This window comes from Trachurus trachurus (assembly GCF_905171665.1).
Source record: "Trachurus trachurus genome assembly, chromosome: 9".
NCBI lineage: Eukaryota > Metazoa > Chordata > Actinopteri > Carangiformes > Carangidae > Trachurus > Trachurus trachurus.
The window spans coordinates 14,956,752-14,973,897 of record NC_139895.1 but is presented as its reverse complement, the minus strand read 5'-3'; the positions used below and the strand labels follow the sequence as shown (position 1 = coordinate 14,973,897).

Below are 17,146 nucleotides of genomic sequence, written 5' to 3'. Positions count from 1 at the left end.
ACATGTGTAAACATACAAATATGGAGTGTTTATTTGTTTTCCCTCATCCCTGGGTTATTATCACTCCAGCGGATGTTGCATTTGAGGAAGATGCACTTGAATTCCAGTGAGCAGCTGTGTTGTCCCTTATTTCATCATTCCCGTTTCTTCAATCAGATGAAAACTGATAAGTTACTCTCATGCAACGACACGCTCCATCTCCATTGGCTGATGCACCTCTGACGTTTGCTGGCGTGGCGTTTGGGTGTGTAAAACCCACTTCATCAGATTGGAAATGTTTGTAAGAAGCAGAAAAAATAGGTTTCCTGTTTATACTGACAAATATGGCCCTGCTTCCTCGGCTCTTTATGTGAAGACAGTCGACGACAGAGAAAGAGAGGTTCTTGGAAGTCAGGAACAAATGATGAAAAACCTCTGTTGTCTCATTTAGCTTTTGTTTAGTCGTATAAACCTAGTCTGTGGAAATGATTTGAATGATGTCCTCGATTACATACTGGTATATAACACAGGTGTTTATTTTTCACTACATTCACGTGTCATTATAGGTTTTTATTCTGACAACAGCTGTTGGTTTTGGTCAGATGTGCCGTCGCTATAGTAGCAACAGATGGTAGTAGTAGTGCAATAGCTCAGGAGTTTAACCAGCTTATCAGTTCAGTTTCAAGCACTTTCACTCCCTCATGAAGTATTACCTGTCAGCTTTTGAGCCTGTGAGTCTGTGACTTGTTAATAGGATTTATCTCAAGCTGCCAAACTGTTGCTAATACTGTGTTCTGCAGCCAAACCATTAATGCTGTACAGTGTACATAGTCATAATGAAAACACACATTATTCCATATTTAGCCATTTGTCAAGTGACAATAGGCACAAACATAGACTCCTAGCAGAGGTGTTTATATTGTGTGTTATGTCTGATTTTATCTTCATGTTGTTGCCAGTGGCGGTGCATTTGCAGTCACTCTGAAAACAGTTTAACTTTTCCTTGACATGTTCACAGTCAGACATTCCTCCTTTTTTTTTTTGTCTCTTTGCTCACCATAATTACAGTTTAAACAATATAATGTGATTCAGTGTTTACCAGCCTATGGTCATTTATGTGTTGCAGCTACTCTCTCCCAAACATTGATCCATCATCTGTGATAGGCTACCTCAGATGCATGGAAGCCTCATCTAATTTGACGTCTCATTTGTATCAATATGTGATGAAATGATATGAAAATACTAGAAAATGCACTTTAACTGGTCGTAGCAAAGTCAAAGAGTTTTTATTCAACCTTTGCTTTATTTTTTAAAAATGTTTTTTGTCGTTTTTTTGTCTACTACTGATGGATGCTTCTGTGGGGACAGAGGTTTGTTCAGCAGAGGAGCTTCTTTCATTGAAAACAGAGCAGGTCTAGAGGATGCCACCTTGTTCCAGCTGAGGTGAAGAGGTGTTTTTATTGTCATGCTGCTGGTGCAAAGGTTACATGGATAGTTAAATATTTTGGTAAATTGCCATAATCCCTACAGTCATAGCAGTAGGTTCGTTACATTTAATTGTCGGTACAAGCTATTTTTAGAACGGCGGAGCAGAGCCGTGAGCTGCTCAGAGCTATACGCTACGGAGGCTAATGGGATTTCTTGATTTCCCTCATCAAACTCATCAAATACACAATCCCACAACTCCAAAACGCTCTCGTGGACAAGTTGTGACCTGCACATTCACCACGCTATGAGATAATAACAGAACGTTACCACACAGAGTTGTTTACGAGGAAAATGCGGAGACTGCTTGCTGAAGAAATGCCCGGGAGGGAAACGCGCATCAGAGGTTTCTCATGAATTTACCTCGAAAACAACTCTGTCTCATGACGTTCAGTTATTATCTCATAGCGTGGTGAATGTGCAGGTCACACCTTGTTCACGAAAGCGTTTTGGTGTTGTTGGATTGTGAAGATGGTAGGCTACAGGCCATTCTGAACAACTCGGATCATCCACTTCCTAACACCTTGATGGACCAAAAAAACAATGCAGGACGGAGAGATAGAGAAGATCCTTTGTACCTATACAGCCATCATACTTTTTGATTCTTCTGCAAATGGTGGATGAGCTGACAGACAAATTCATTCCCTGTATTTGTATGTTGTTCAACAGTTTTCACAGCTCATTGTGCAGCTGTTCTCATAGCAGGGACAGAAGAGTTTTACAAAGAACCCCCCCCCCTCATATTTCAACACATTCTTTTAATGAGTAGATTTTAAAAGTATGTGAACTCTGTATGACGCTCCATTGCCTTTAGACCGAAAAACCCACTCCCACAACCCACCCCTGTGCAGCCTTCAATTTCTTGTGTATTCTTTATATGTAACACTTGACACTTTGTTTATGGACAAAGTGGAGAGTCTGAGTCCAAAGAATTGTGAAAGCATTCACCCACAGGTTAAGATAAATGTTTAAAATAATGGTTTGACTAGTTTTTGTAATTCCTCCACAAAATTTAGACATTCCTCTGTCTGCTAGTCCATGGTGCAAATAACGGGCAGCCAAACTGAAGATAGTTATTGAAATACCTTGTTACTCATTCAACATAGAGGAGCGTCTGCACGGTCAGTTGATTTTAATGAACTTGATAGTCTGTCGTAAGCGAAGACAGAGGATAAGTCTAAGAGGTATGACTCCTGGCATTCTTGCAGGAACCTGATGTAATGCATAGCTTTCATCCTGAGTCATCTGTAATAGATTACACTTTTCAAGTATCCTTTGACGCCCAATGTGTGTCTGTTTGTGTGTGTTTTGTTATTTGGCCTCATCAAGTATAGGGAGTGTGCTTTAATTTAACACAGATGGAAACAGAAAGGGCAGACGCCAAGTTTACAACCCCCCGACCACTACATCCTAAAATGCTGCATGTTCAGCTGTTTAATGTGTAGTTAAGTTTATAGACAGTAAAAGAAATCAACGTGAATTATCCAGTGCAAGTAAAAGTAAAGTTGGAGCTCTTCTTGAGGTTAATATCTGATTTCCTGGGAAGGGACCAGCCTAAATAAAGAGGAAAGCAGTTGTAACAAATGACTCCTGGTGCCAAATGGTTAACCACACAGATATACTGTCACCCACAGCCCATCACATACTGCCAGAGGCCACTGACAGTGTCAAAAAATGAACTATGTTAGTGTTAGTAATCACCTTGACTCACTCCTAAAGCTCCAGTCATATCTCTTCTTATCTTAGATTTTCTTTTCTTATCTCATCTCCAAGCCCTATAGGGTTTACATAATTTGATTGATCAATCATTGGACATTTAGATACACTATAAACTTAATATCTAGCTAGTTCTGTGACCTTATAATGTAATAGTGTGGGTCAGTGGGGACTGAATAACATGCTTTTGCTCTGAGGTGTCTAGAGAAATTAATCTTAAACAAGTCATGAATACATTTTAGTGGGATAAATTATTATGTAGGCTATTTAGAAAGGTTAAAGAAAATTATAAATAGCCTACTTTACTACAATAGCCTAGATGTTTTTTTGTTTTGTTTTGTTTTTTTAATCCATTCAAAATGATGATATTGACATTTGACAAAGTGACAGCTGAGAAACATTTCCTGATATTAGGTGTGAATTTCTAACTAAATGTGTGTTTTGCGTCTGACCGGTTCGGAGCCGTGTCGTTCCAGTCTCGGCACCACCCAGCAGGCTGCATCAGCATCCGGGCCGGACGGACGGACGGCCAACGCTGCGCCGCTGAGGTCACAGCCAAGCCCTCCCCCTCCACACACACACATGAAGCGACAGGACTGGAGCGCTGCGATAAAAGCCGAGCGCAGAGGAGAAGACAAGTCAGTCCGAGCCAGTAAATCCAGAGGACACTGACATTTCTGCTACAAACACACCGAGAAGTAACCTACACTGTCCGTTTCCGAAGACCTCATTTGGTAAGAGCCTTTATCTTTTTTGCTTTCATGATGGGATGCTCTCGCGATGCAGGTCTAGTCTAGATCTTGCACCATGCTGCTAATGCTTTCTCATAATGTGACTCCTTCTTTCTAGTATCTGTGGATGTGGAATCATGTTGAACTTGTTAGCCTGTTTGATGTGGCATTGACTCCAGCCTCCTAAAGGGAAATGCAATATAACAAATGCATTGTAATTATATCATAAATGAAAGAGAAGGAGGTATCAACTGTGTTGTGCAAGATTATGCTGCAAGACTATATTCAAACAAGTTAGCCTACATGAAAATGTTACCTCCACCACACTAATAATAGCCTAATCAACTTAAAGGGCAACAGTTTAAATGTTTTCAATTCCATATTTAAATTTGATTGGTTAGTAATGATGTGGAGTTATCTTGTCTTATTTGATGCAACTTGACAGAGACAAGTCAAGAGACAAGTGTAAAATAAAAGCAAGAGGGAGGATTGTATAAACATTAATTATTAACATGAATTAATTATTGACATTTTTCACAACACATTTCCCCCCTCACATTTAATCCTTGAACAGCTAACAGAAAGTATAAATCAGTTATTTGTGTCATCAAGGTTGTGTGAAATCTCTTTGCAACATAAAATCATCAAGTTGTGTCTTTAGATGTTACAAGAACATGATGATGTTGTTCTCTGCTGCTGGACTCTGTGTGTATGGAGGGACATGACATCCGTGCTATGATACTGTGATTCTTAGCGTGTGTGTGTGTGTGTGTGTGTGTGTGTGTGTGTGTGTGTGTGTGTGTGTGTGTGTGTGTGTGTGTGTATCTGTCCACCACTCGGGCCAGGCTCTGCACAGGATCACCGTCTTATCAAGTTAATGAGTTGGATTTGCGTCTGAGCTCACGTTTTGGGAATTCTCCTCCCCAGAATCAGTCTCCGTCTCGCTGGATAGTATAAATACTATGTGCTGTAGCGCGTGTTGACACAAAGTAGAGAGTTTGTATCCATTATCTGCATTCCCTGCTGTGTGTGGTCAGCTGGGTTTTTGCGCCTCACGTTGATGCTTGTGACTCACAGGATCAGTAGCAGCATGGCTCATAAAGCTCAAAGTTAAGAGTAGGTTATAGACAAATGATACAGACAGACTCTGGGAACAGTAACTAGAAGATGACAGCAAAACAAATCCCTCGAGAGTTATTCATTCAACACGAGACTAAATCTGGACAAAACCCCTCTTTCATATGTCCACTTTTCCTATCTGACAGATCATCTGATGCTCTCTCAGTTGTGGTTGTAAATCTCCTCAATGCCTCCATCTGTGTCTCCTCCTCCATCTGTCTCTGTGCAGTCCTGGAAGCATGGATGACTCAGGACGACTCACCCTCCTTTTTGCTGAACTTGGGGATTCAAATTACATTTCCATCTTCTCCCCTCTTCCCCCCCTTACCTTCCTCTCTCTCTCTTTCTTTTTCTCTCTCCATCCTTTCATCTCCTTCCACGTAGACAACTCAGCTCCATTGTCCTCTCAGTTTGACACTCGTCTCTAATATCAACACCTGATTCTTTTGGCTTTATGAAATAGTGTGTCTTCCTGATAAGGAGTTGAAGGCTTCATATTGTTCACAGTACAAGGAAGCTGAAGGGGGTAACAATGCAGTTCTCTGTTCTGAGGGACTTCACAGAGCCAGATCACAGCTGGATTAAAGGGGGTTTGACTGAAAATCCCCCAGGAAAGAATGCACAATGCTCGCTGAGTAGCCTACTTATCAAGATGACATCATATGTCATTATAAACATGCAAACCTTTTAAAAATGAAGTCACAACAGCTACACTGAAGCTGTTGTAGAAGCTATTGTGAAAGGTTGAATACAGGTTTAGGTATCCAGCAGGTCAAACCAGTTAATGGGAAACATTATGAGATTCACAAGGATTTACTCACCTAAATTGACACTGACTGCAAGATGCTACAAGACAATGGGAATGCTGTTCTCAGTCCAGTCGCTTAAATGTCAAGGTTTCCTATGAAATCTTTTTTTTTTACAAGCTAACTCGTGCCAAAGTTAATTAGAACGTAAAAGTGCCATAGTGCACAGTGTACAGTAAAGGCGTTTCCTGTGCCAGTTCCTCCGCTGGGTCCCAATGTGGGCACTGGGTAGTCCTCCACCCACAGCAAGTTCTTTATCGAGTATCACTATTTGTCTGTAGGAGAAATAGAGGAACCTCAGAGATGCTTTCAAGTGCAAACCAAACCAAACCATAGTCGGAACTTCACACTTCGATGCAGCGATACGCTTCCTGCACACAGTCTAACCATTCTCACAGTTTTGGACGTCGTTGACCTTCTGGTCTTGTTGCTGGAAGAGAAAAATGTGTCACCTCCAACCTCTACAACCTCAGCGCACCATCATCATTACACATCCTCGCTAATGGTCTGGTGAACTCACCGCTAAGATGTCAAAGACTGTGGTCATCATCAGCGCTTAAGAGCCAGTTCCTGTGAATTCACCGAAACTGAACGCAAATACTGTAGGGAAGTTCTGGACATATAGATTCTTGTTTTGTCCGTGAGAACTTGTTTGTGTGTGCGTGCGTGTGTCTTCCTTATGATCTCTGAAGTGAAGTAAACGTCTGCATTTGAAAATTTGTTGTTAAGAAGTTGCTGCTGACTCACAGTCTGGCTGCTGCTTCTACAGCGATGTTTTCATTTTTTCCATTCATATTTGACCTACTAGGGGAATCACACTCTTCCCCGGGCTGCATATGTGGCTTTGCATGTTTCAACTAATAGCAGATTGGGTGTAACTGGCAAAATGCTTTAACCCCATCAGTGCCTGTGGGCCACTGATTCTTACTTACTGTTACCGTCAGTCAACATTTCAACAGCGCTGGTGGTTACAAGCAGAATGAGCCACAACTCATCATTCATCATTCATTTAATAGTGGGGGAATTCGCAGAATAGTTGTGATGCTCTTTAAGATGTTTTAGATTTGACCCTTGACCGCAAGAAGGGTTACTAACATAGTACAACTTGAGTTAAACATTTTTTGTTGATGCACTACATCAGTTTTTGAATGTTTTACATACTGCTAATGAGATAATATAATGCACAACATTCACATCAAATATAATATAATAAAGTCAAATACATTTTATGGCCAAGAGATGCTGGAAATCAACACAGTTTCTTAGTTGATCACCACTTGGAAGGTATAGTTATACTATATACAAATTAGACTTTGTCATCATACATACATATATATATATATATACATGTTCATTTTGGTGCATTGTGGGATTGCTAAAGGAGCAAGAATGATGGCACCCAAATAGGGCCTCTGCGTGTCAGATACCACAGACTTTAAAAAGGGGTGGGATGCGCATATGTTCATGTCTGATGTGTGCATGTTGGTGTGTGTTTTTGTGCGTGCGTGTGCTGATATGTACTGGCAGGAAGCACGTGTTTTTAGCTGACAGGGCTTGAGAGTGGGGCGACTGTACGGAGCTGAACAGCTGCACAAAGGAAACAAAAAGGAAAACAGTCTGTTGTTGTCACTCTGCCAGTGAGGCTCGCTGCAGGGCTGGAGCGTGAAAGGTGCAGGACAGCGGGGTTTCTTTTTGTTTGAGGCAAGGAAGGACAGCTTTCAAGGGACGTGTCTTCTTAATGGTGAGCGTGTGAATGTGTGTGTCTGTGTTTTAAAAGTAAAATCCATGGGGAGGGTCTTTGTTCCTATGAACAATGAGTGGAATGAACAGTATAAATCTTTGTGGGTGTTCAATTAGCTCCACGGTCCTGAGCACTTTGTGCATGTGTTTGTGTGTGTGTGAGAGAGTATGTACTCTATGAACGTGTGTGTGTGTGTGTGTGTGCGTGTGACAACTACATACCACATACCTTGCTGCTATATCAAAACACAGTGCTGTTTTCTATTAACTCAGCTAACCACAGAACGTGAGTCAGTGGAGACAGGATAAAAACTTACCCACAAATAGAGGTGTGAGCACAGGCATGTATGTAGATGATTACTGTGTGTGTGTGTGTGTGTGTGTTTGTGTGTGTCTGCTTCTTTGCGTGTCTGTAGAAGTTCCTCAATGTTATTTTCAAAACAACTTGGAAGTTATTTTTTTATATATTTAGGTCATCTTTGCATTTCAGCCCAGATTGTGTGCGACTTTCTTCCCTTTCTCATTTTCCCCTCTGCTCCCCCCTCTCCTTCCTTTGTGACTCATGTTTACTCACACTTGACCGAGGAGCAACTAGCGCTCTCCTCTATACCCCCTCTCTTCCAAGTATAGATCGCCTTTTAAAACAGAGAAGAGGAACAAGAATGATGCTCACATCTCTGTCTGGAAGAATAAAAAGGGGGAAACACAAGTTTAGATACTTTTTCTCGCTCCAGGCTTCCTTTCTGTTTCCTCCTCCTTCCCCTCCAGCTTCTGAGTCACTTTATCCTCCTGCAGCAGCTGCTTTTCTCTGCTGCCAGTGTGGTGCAGACACACTCTGCTGTGCATCACGCCAGGGTTGTATAGATTGCGTCCTCTGATGTGGCCCAGTGTCTTATTTTTGGCATAAAGATAATCAGCTTCCTGTTTAGTCTCATTGGGAAAGAAATAGATGCATACTGATAACTGGATTGCTTTTACAGTTAAGTGAATGTAGATAAGTTGGAGTGGACACAGATGTCACATAAACTTGTTGAACCCATTCACTGTCCCCCTTGGCACTGTCAGAGCTGCAGGCTGTTAAAACGTCCTGTCGACACGACTTCGAGGAACTAGAAATTACCTCCAGTTTCCCCTCAACACCCCCCCCCCCCCCCCCCCCACCTTGCCCACCCTTTCCTCCCCAGTGGTCTCCCTCACCCCCAAAGGGGCGACTTTCAGATGCAGGCGTAGAGATGGTAGGAAGGAAGCTGAGCACAGAGACAGTCACCACTGGGATGAGGGAACCAGTGTTGGTCGATTTCCTGCGATTGTTGCCTCAGTATTGACACTAGAGAAAGGATTTACAAAGAAAGGCTCACAAACAATGACACATTACATGACTGTATGCAGTTGCCAATGATTTTCAACTTTTGCAAAGAAAGCTTTTTCATTTCAAGAGACTGCAAGGAATAAATGGACACAGCTCTATCACCTGTTACTTTCATATTTAATCACAATTTACAAACATTGCATGACAGGAATCTAATTGCTCTTTTTATATATAAAATATGACTCTGGTTGTGTGTTTACATATTATTAAACATGTATCATATCCTCATTCCAGCACATTGAAAAACCACTGGAGTTGAAGACATGATCCGAGCACTTGGACTATTAACGCTCCTCTCTGCTCTCTGCTGCAGCCTAGCGGACAATGTAAGTACCGCATGCATCATTGACACAAGTGGTTTTTGCATGCTCCAGCTCAGTAACTGCAAATCCTGCACGCTTACTGTAACACGGGCCTGTGTTGTTGCATTACAGTTCATATGGTTCATAATCCATCTCAGTAAACATTTAGTTTGCCCATGAACTCTCAGATATTGCAGCACCACTGTAAGCCCTGCACGGTGTGTGGGTAAATATAACGTTTGAGTCAAATTTAAAGGTAGTTAAACGTTGACTGGGATAGATTATATGTGCAAAAAGTTCCAATGGCTCCACATGTTTATTTTCCCTGTATCCTGAAGTAATTAAATAAAATCACTGGCTACCTCTGCAGGAAAACCAAGACCATGCAACCCCAGTTCCCATCGGCTGCCGCTCTGTGTTTAACTCATCCTTCCTTTTTTTTTTTGTGCAGGTGGAGCTGCTCCGTACTAAGAGAGGAACTCGTTTTTACAGAGGTGAGCCTGACAGGCAGCCAGCTAGGCAGCGGACGCTTTTGATTATTCATGTCCAGAAGTCTTCATCTTCCTTTGACACGTCCTGTGAGCCTCATTGCACGTTTTTCTTTTTTCCCCTAACACCACCATCACCATCTTTACCACCCTCATGTTCTTTAAATCATCTGTAGTCACTCATGTGTTTGTCATGTTTGTCCTCACAGTTTTTGCACCTTTAGGTTTTTAACTCCTTTTATAGGCTACATGTGACAGTGATTAAGTCCTATATGTGTTTGTCATCTGTATGTAGTATGCTCACTGTTTGTGTTTGTGTGTTTGTGTGTGTGTGTTTTCTCAGCGCGTTGTGTGGATAGTGATACATCAGCAGTGCGTAGTTATGGGGACACTTGGCTGCGATGGAGGGGACAGCGTGTGGAGTATTGCCGTTGTGCATTCAGAGGACGAGAGCGTTGTCATATTGTGCCCGTCATCAGTGAGTGTGATATGGATGCACAGACACACAAACACATGTGGACTGGCCGACTTTTATATCATCCTGTCTGTTAATTTGTCTGTCAAACTCCTCGCCCTGCCCTCCATAACCTCTTTCATTACAGCTTCATTTTACCTCTAACTTACCGTGACAACCCCCATATGATTTATTTTTCATGTGTCCAAATCCCTTGTTATTTCAGTGCATCCAAATGAAGAGCTGTTGGCTTTCTGTTGATTTTGAGTGGGTGTAGTTTAGTCTGAATTACGCCTGCCAGACCAGCCCTCATGCGTACTTTTCACCCCCATTGACGAATTCTCCGAAGCAAATTGCAACCACATTTTTAGTCTGCGCCGTCTGTGAGCTCAGACCGCTGAGAGCGAGTGGGGTGCTGTTATTCTGAACGCTAGGCTTTAGGAAAAGTTGAAATAATAAATAACAAAACCGGGCTGGTGATGGCATAAATCCAGATCCAGTTCTCCTCTGGGGGAAAAAAAAACCCTTGGCAATGGTCTGATATTTTTCAAAGTGAAGCAATGACGACATTTCCAACTAAGAAGATCAGTCAGACTTTACTACTACATACTCCTTGTTTCTACGTCAAGTGTGACACATGAGGTTGAGCCCCAAAACTTGAATTCTCTGTCTAGTGGAGTGGTCATGGCCAATCAATCACATTATGATAATTCAAATTGTTAGCAGGCTGAACAGCTGGATGACGTACGACTGACTAAGTGACACTGTCTGCCCTTTACAGATTGCTACGTGTCCCAGTGTTATAACGGAGGAACCTGTAAGGAGGCCGTGTACACGTCAGACTACATTTGCCAGTGTCCCGCAGGCTTCAGTGGGCCTCGATGTGAGATCAGTAAGTGAACAATTAATTCTTTAAAACATTATTTTATTTACGAAGTGTTGATTCGCCTCACAGTGTTGTTGAAACCACCGTTTTTTCCATTTAATTATAATGCAAAATGTGAGAAATTTATGATGATGTGTGCAGCGTGGCCTTTTATTGTGTCCAACCGAACAACCCAAAACCCAAATTTAGTGTTTTACATGAAAGCAATAATAAACCATGCGCCCGTGCCCACAATAACATGGTGTCCGACACAGATTTAAATGGTCTGTGAGCTTGTTAGTGAGTCTTGATAAGGTCACAGTCTGACTGTGTGACTCACCCAGAGGTGTCATGGGCCTGTGGTTTTGGCCAGAGGAAGAAAGGACCATAAACAATGGAAACACATCCTGAGCTATGAATGTTTGTGTTTCTGCGGGCAACTTCTTGAGCCTTTAGGGACGCCCCACCCTCTTAGTGGGGCAATTACGTGAATGCCAGTGGTCACAGTCAAGTGATTTCAGCTGAAGAGTAATGAGTTCAAGTGGCCAGACTCAATATCCAAATTGCATAGTTATGTTAGTTGTATGTTTGACCATAGCTTCAAACCACTAATTGAAAAATTACTAAGATTCCACGAGAGCACAAGTTGTGAGGTTAAAGTCTTGTATAAGAAATAACAATGTTTTCATAATCTGTCCAAAATATTTTGAGCAGCTCAAGTCTTTCCAGATCCATTGTGGGTTTCATTGTGTCAGAGTAAATCAACTATGTCAGTCACTAGTGTGATTTCATTCTCGTCTAACAAACATTTTGTCCCTCTCTCCGATAGATAACAATGAGAAATGCATTATGGGGCAGGGCGAAGGGTACCGTGGGACATGGAGTGTCACTTATTCAGGAGCAGAGTGCATCAACTGGAACGCAACGTCTCTGAGAGGAAAGAGGTTCACAGCTCGGAAAGTGGATGCCACCAGTCTCGGACTGGGCAATCACAACTTCTGCAGGTATGTAGTAATCAGTGTGATCCACTTAGTGCTGCAGCATCAAATATTAATTAAGTCCTAGCAATTAAATTGAGGAGGGCTGTGATTGATGTTTGATGATCCAAACCAATTTATAGTCAACCCTACATGAATGGTGAGGGTGTTTCACTTTAAAAGCCTCAGGTGAATACAGTTATGACGACAGAATCTGGAAGAACAGGTCAAGTGGTGACTTGGCAGGAGGATAGGCTTTAAAAAAAGATGCAACATTTTAAAATCTTGCTGGTTTTGTGTAATTACACACGTTTGGTTTATGATGCGTAAGCTCCTCATTTATGTGAAGATATTAACTCACTGTCCTCGGCCTCGCCCTCTCTTTGTCCCCATCAGGAACCCTGACCAGGACAGCACTCCTTGGTGTTACGTCTATAAAGGCACCCAGATCGTGTGGGAGTTCTGTTCTTTGCCCAAATGTCCAGAAGGTACAGTTTTTACAAGAAACAAATGCCCAGTAAACTGAAAAATACAAGCCATTAAATACTTAATTGGTTTAACGCTTCTTTTTCCCTATGTTTTTTGGAGCAGATGAGAATCAGAAGTGTATCCAGGGCAATGGTCAGTCCTACAAAGGCACCAAATCTGTTACGAAGAGCGGCTCTAACTGTCTCCCATGGGACTCTCCTGCTATCAAGCGTAAAGTCAACAATGCTTGGAAATCTGATGCGTTGAAGTTGGGTCTTGGCAGCCACAACTTCTGCAGGTAGAGACACCAACACACACTATGTTATAAAACTAACATACACCAGAGTTTCCCCTGTGCATGCATTAATTCATCCTGAATAGATCAGGTTTATCATTGCATTTCTTCTTTTACCACAACAGGAACCCAGATGGTGATGATGGTCCATGGTGTCACACCTACAAGAACATGCAGCTGACCTGGGAGCTGTGTGACATACCCAAATGTGGTGAGTTCACTGTTGTAATAATTGTCAAAGTAAACCATCCTTTGGGAGTGCAGGGGCCAAAATCATCAGTATAGCGGAGTACTAACGAACTGCTTCTTTTTTTCAGCGAGACGTCCATCTATCATCACCACGCTTGGACCCCGTGCCCCCACCACTAACAACAGAGGTAGGAGGACATCCTCACATCCGATGAAGATCACCCAGTGCATTTTCTTTGGTGTTTAATCCTTATCTAACAACCGTCCTTCAACCTGTCTCACCTGTAGCAACGTGTGGCGAGCGTATGGACAACTCCGTGAATCGCCCGGCGTTCCGCATATTTGGGGGCAGACAGAGCGACATCACAGAGCAGCCGTGGCAGGCGGCCATTAACGTTTACCAGCGTCGTCAAAGAGAGCACTTTTTCCGATGTGGAGGAATCCTCATCGACTCCTGCTGGTTGCTGTCTGCTGCACACTGCTTCGAGCCAACGTAGGAAAACCCTTACATCCTTCAGTCTAAATGAAATACATGATTTAAAATGACTGCAATGCAGCATATTCCAACTTGTTTTCCTTTTTTTTTTTAGTGATAATGCAGAAAAATTGCAAGTGATCTTGGGAAGAACGTTTCGGAAAGAAAACTCCAGCAGCGAGCAGATTTTCAGTGTTGAAAAGTACTGGATCCATGAGGAGTTTGACAAGGAGACCTTTGACAATGACATCGGTGAGTGAAGATTTCAAGAAAAAATTATCTTTTTTTTCAGTCTTTTCTCTGAATTATACATTTTCGGGAGCGTGCCTATGTTCCCTCAGCCCTATGTTCCCTCTGGACTCTCTCTACCTATCTGGACTCTGTCTATCTGGCCTGTCTAGCCTCTACCTGGTCTTTTTACTAAACTTAACCAACTCCTTTCTTCATTGCCTAAACCCAACCAATGGTGGGACCAAAAGGCTGTGGGAATAGGGCCTAATTTTCAGTGACGACAAAAGTTAGAAATGAGGGAACATAGGGCTGTGGGAACATAGGGATGACCCCACATTTTCAATGACACGTTCAACCCCAGAAGTGATAATATGGAACAAAAAGTGGGCAGCAAACGCTTGTTAAACTTTAAATCACCCGTTAGTCATTATCCCACATTCTCCCAGAGCGTCACCCTTGACTTTCCTGTGGTTGCTTTTCCACTCGCAGCCATCCTGAAGCTGAAGTCGGACAGCGGCATGTGTGCTGTGAACTCTCCAGAGGTTTTCCCCGTGTGTCTGCCCGAGCCTGGACTGGTGCTGCCCAGCTGGACTGAGTGTGAGATCTCAGGCTACGGAAAAGACGGAGAGTGTAAGTAAAGTGTAGTTAGCACTAGGGGTGTCACGATTTCGATTTTTTATCGAAATCAATCGAAATTACGTCACAATCTCGAGCATCGAAGTCAAAGAGAGGATCGACGATCTGATCACCTGATCATCAGGTCCATGGCAGCACAGCAGCACAGCAGCTGCAGCTCTGCCCCGCTGTCACATGACTCTCCGTATCAGCGCAATCTCGTTTACATTACATTAAGCCGACATCAGGAGAATAATGAGACACGACGGTAAATTAATGAAAATAAAATTATGATAATGTACAGATATAAATATATTTGTTTCAAAACCTTGGGGGCACTTTTGGCCCCTGGATCATGATTTTTGGGGGCATGTTACCTTTATATTGTAAAGAAATTATTTAAATGTGACCATTAGTGCCTAATGTGATACATTATGGAAATTGAATCACTTATATGTATCCCATCTTTTGAAATAAGATTTACTGTACAAAATTTGATGAATAAAACCAATGATCGTATAGACTAGACTAGTCTGAAAATAGCAAAGGCCTCTGTGCTGTAAGAAAAAGAAAAAAAATCGAGAATCGAATCGAATCGTGACCCTAAAATCGAAAATCAAATCGAATCGAGGATTTGGAGAATCGTGACACCCCTAGTTAGCACTATCTTAATTTTGCATGGCTACTGTACAAAACCACTGTGACCAGCAGAGGGCAGTGTGAGCAAGCTTTATATTGAGGTATTTTGGGATAGGAAGATGCTGAGGTATTCATTGAAACTCTCTCCACAGTTACTGCCGGGTACTCAGAGCGTGTTAAGCGAGGGTACGTTCGCCTGTGGCCCAACGAGCGCTGCGTCTCAGACGTGCTGTCAGGACGTCTGGTGACCCCAAACATGCTGTGTGCGGGTGACACCCGTGGACTGGACGACGCCTGCAAGGTGAGAACTCTTTAAACTTTTCACACATGCAACCTCCTTGTCTTATTAACGCCGACAACAATCACTCACAATCAGTGTGTTATCTACTTCACACCACAGGGAGACTCCGGTGGCCCGCTCGTCTGTCGCAACAGGGACAGGATGACTCTGATGGGCGTGGTCAGCTGGGGCGACGGGTGTGGGCAGAAGGATAAACCCGGGGTCTACACCCGCGTCACCAATTACATCAGCTGGATCAACGGCAAAATTAAGGCGAATCCGATCTAAAGCAGCAGAGACTGCAGAGAGGACGCTGTTGGATGACCTTGCCCATGAAAGCACAATGGGTTAAAATGTGTTTATCATTGAGAGGATAGACAGAGAGGTCCACTGGACTCTTGTTTATCTGTTGATCTGACTCCAAACTGATGGAGGTTTTTTTTAAAGCCAGCAGGACAAACTCCTCACAGAAACCTACAAGAGGGACCTCAGGCAAGTTTTCCTGTGCCTTTGCTGAGTCGGATGTGACAGGAACTCCGAACCATCTCCTCCTCTTCCTCCTCCTCCTCCTCCTTCTTCTGGTCGTGTCGATCGCAATAATATTTCTGTTATTTTCGTGCGTACTTTTAAGTTTTCGTGTGTTTTCTCAGTAGCGTCCCAGCTGGCCTCAGGCTGGTTTACACAAAGAAGTCACAGCAGAGGTATAGACTTCAGGTCAGTAGCACTTTTGAAGCCAGAGGAATAAAGTACAGTAAGCCACATAGGAATGTTTTTGCTTTTTGTTGTGTTTTGTGTAAAGACTGTGTTACAGACTTGGCTACTAGATATGAGGTGACGTTGGATTAATTAATCAATGCAACATGTTCCTGCATTCACTCTCCTCGGGGGTTTGAGGTGGTTCCAGTCCTTCGTTCAAACTATGAAATGTATCTGCTGGTTCAGATTCTGCTCGTTTTATTTGCAGTTTCATCTCCTTTTGCTCCCGGCAAGAGATTTTAGATCTGTTCTCCTTGTTTCTTTTTTTTTTTTTTATCTTTCTTTTTGCAGAGCACTTCTCCAGCACACACCTGGGTTGAGCCCAGTTTGTATATAACATTTATATTGTCTGATTAATGATTTTTATATCGAAAATGACTGGGGGCTGATTTTTGTCTGTTCTACATTAAACTGCTTGTCGACTGCAAAGCTTAACAAACTCACTTTATTCTGTGATAGACTCTCAAGGAAAACTGGGTTTAAGATGTTTTGAGCTTAAGTTAATATTTATGTGTATTTTCTAATCATTTGTAGAAACTTTAATATGATATATTATGTACTGTGTGTACTGTAGCTGAATAATTTATTGTCACTGTCATTATAATCACATACTCCTTTGTCAATAAATAATATTTGGAATAAATACCTTGACCGCATTGTGGCATCTTGTTGTCTGAAGTAGCTCTTTGATTGATTAACTTCACTGTGGCTGAGTTTATCAGCCTCTGAATTAATGGATGTTTCACCGAGCACATTCCTGAGCCATGACTGAGGGAACTGAGCGAGTTGGAAATGAAAACATGATCGAGTTAATGTTTTTTATGGCACAAAAACACTGTTTCGCCCATATCTCTCATCACTGGAGCTCTTCTGAATGTTTGAACCTGTACCGTGACACCCATTAATCATTTTTCTGTTTAATCTTTCAGTTCAAATCTTATTTAATTCATAGTATCATGGACCATCGCCCGAGATGTCTGACTCTTGTGATGTTTTATACATCACAGCCACTTAAAAATGATTCACAATTACTGGTTAAACATTTAGAATTACAATAGAAAGTGATATGATTAAAAAAAAACAATAAATTACATTTAAATTACAGTTTCTTAAACATTTCTGGTTGTACTACGACTATGACTGTACTGTACTACTGTTTTATTAAGT

At 42.2% G+C, this 17,146-nt stretch overlaps 1 protein-coding gene across 1 annotated transcript; it reads left to right on the top strand.

Moving 5' to 3' along the window:
• The first annotated feature begins 7,509 nt into the window (after positions 1 to 7,509).
• Positions 7,510 to 16,086, top strand: plat (plasminogen activator, tissue). The gene is made up of 15 exons (XM_083978768.1): positions 7,510 to 7,577; positions 9,180 to 9,271; positions 9,699 to 9,741; positions 10,079 to 10,213; positions 10,971 to 11,081; positions 11,884 to 12,058; positions 12,428 to 12,519; positions 12,623 to 12,797; positions 12,920 to 13,005; positions 13,112 to 13,171; positions 13,272 to 13,476; positions 13,574 to 13,710; positions 14,179 to 14,319; positions 15,096 to 15,244; positions 15,344 to 16,086. The coding sequence occupies exons 2-15, from the start codon at positions 9,209 to 9,211 to the stop codon at positions 15,509 to 15,511; spliced, it is 1,740 nt and encodes a 579-aa protein (XP_083834894.1). The 5' UTR covers positions 7,510 to 7,577; positions 9,180 to 9,208; the 3' UTR covers positions 15,512 to 16,086.
• Positions 16,087 to 17,146: the final 1,060 nt, after the last annotated feature.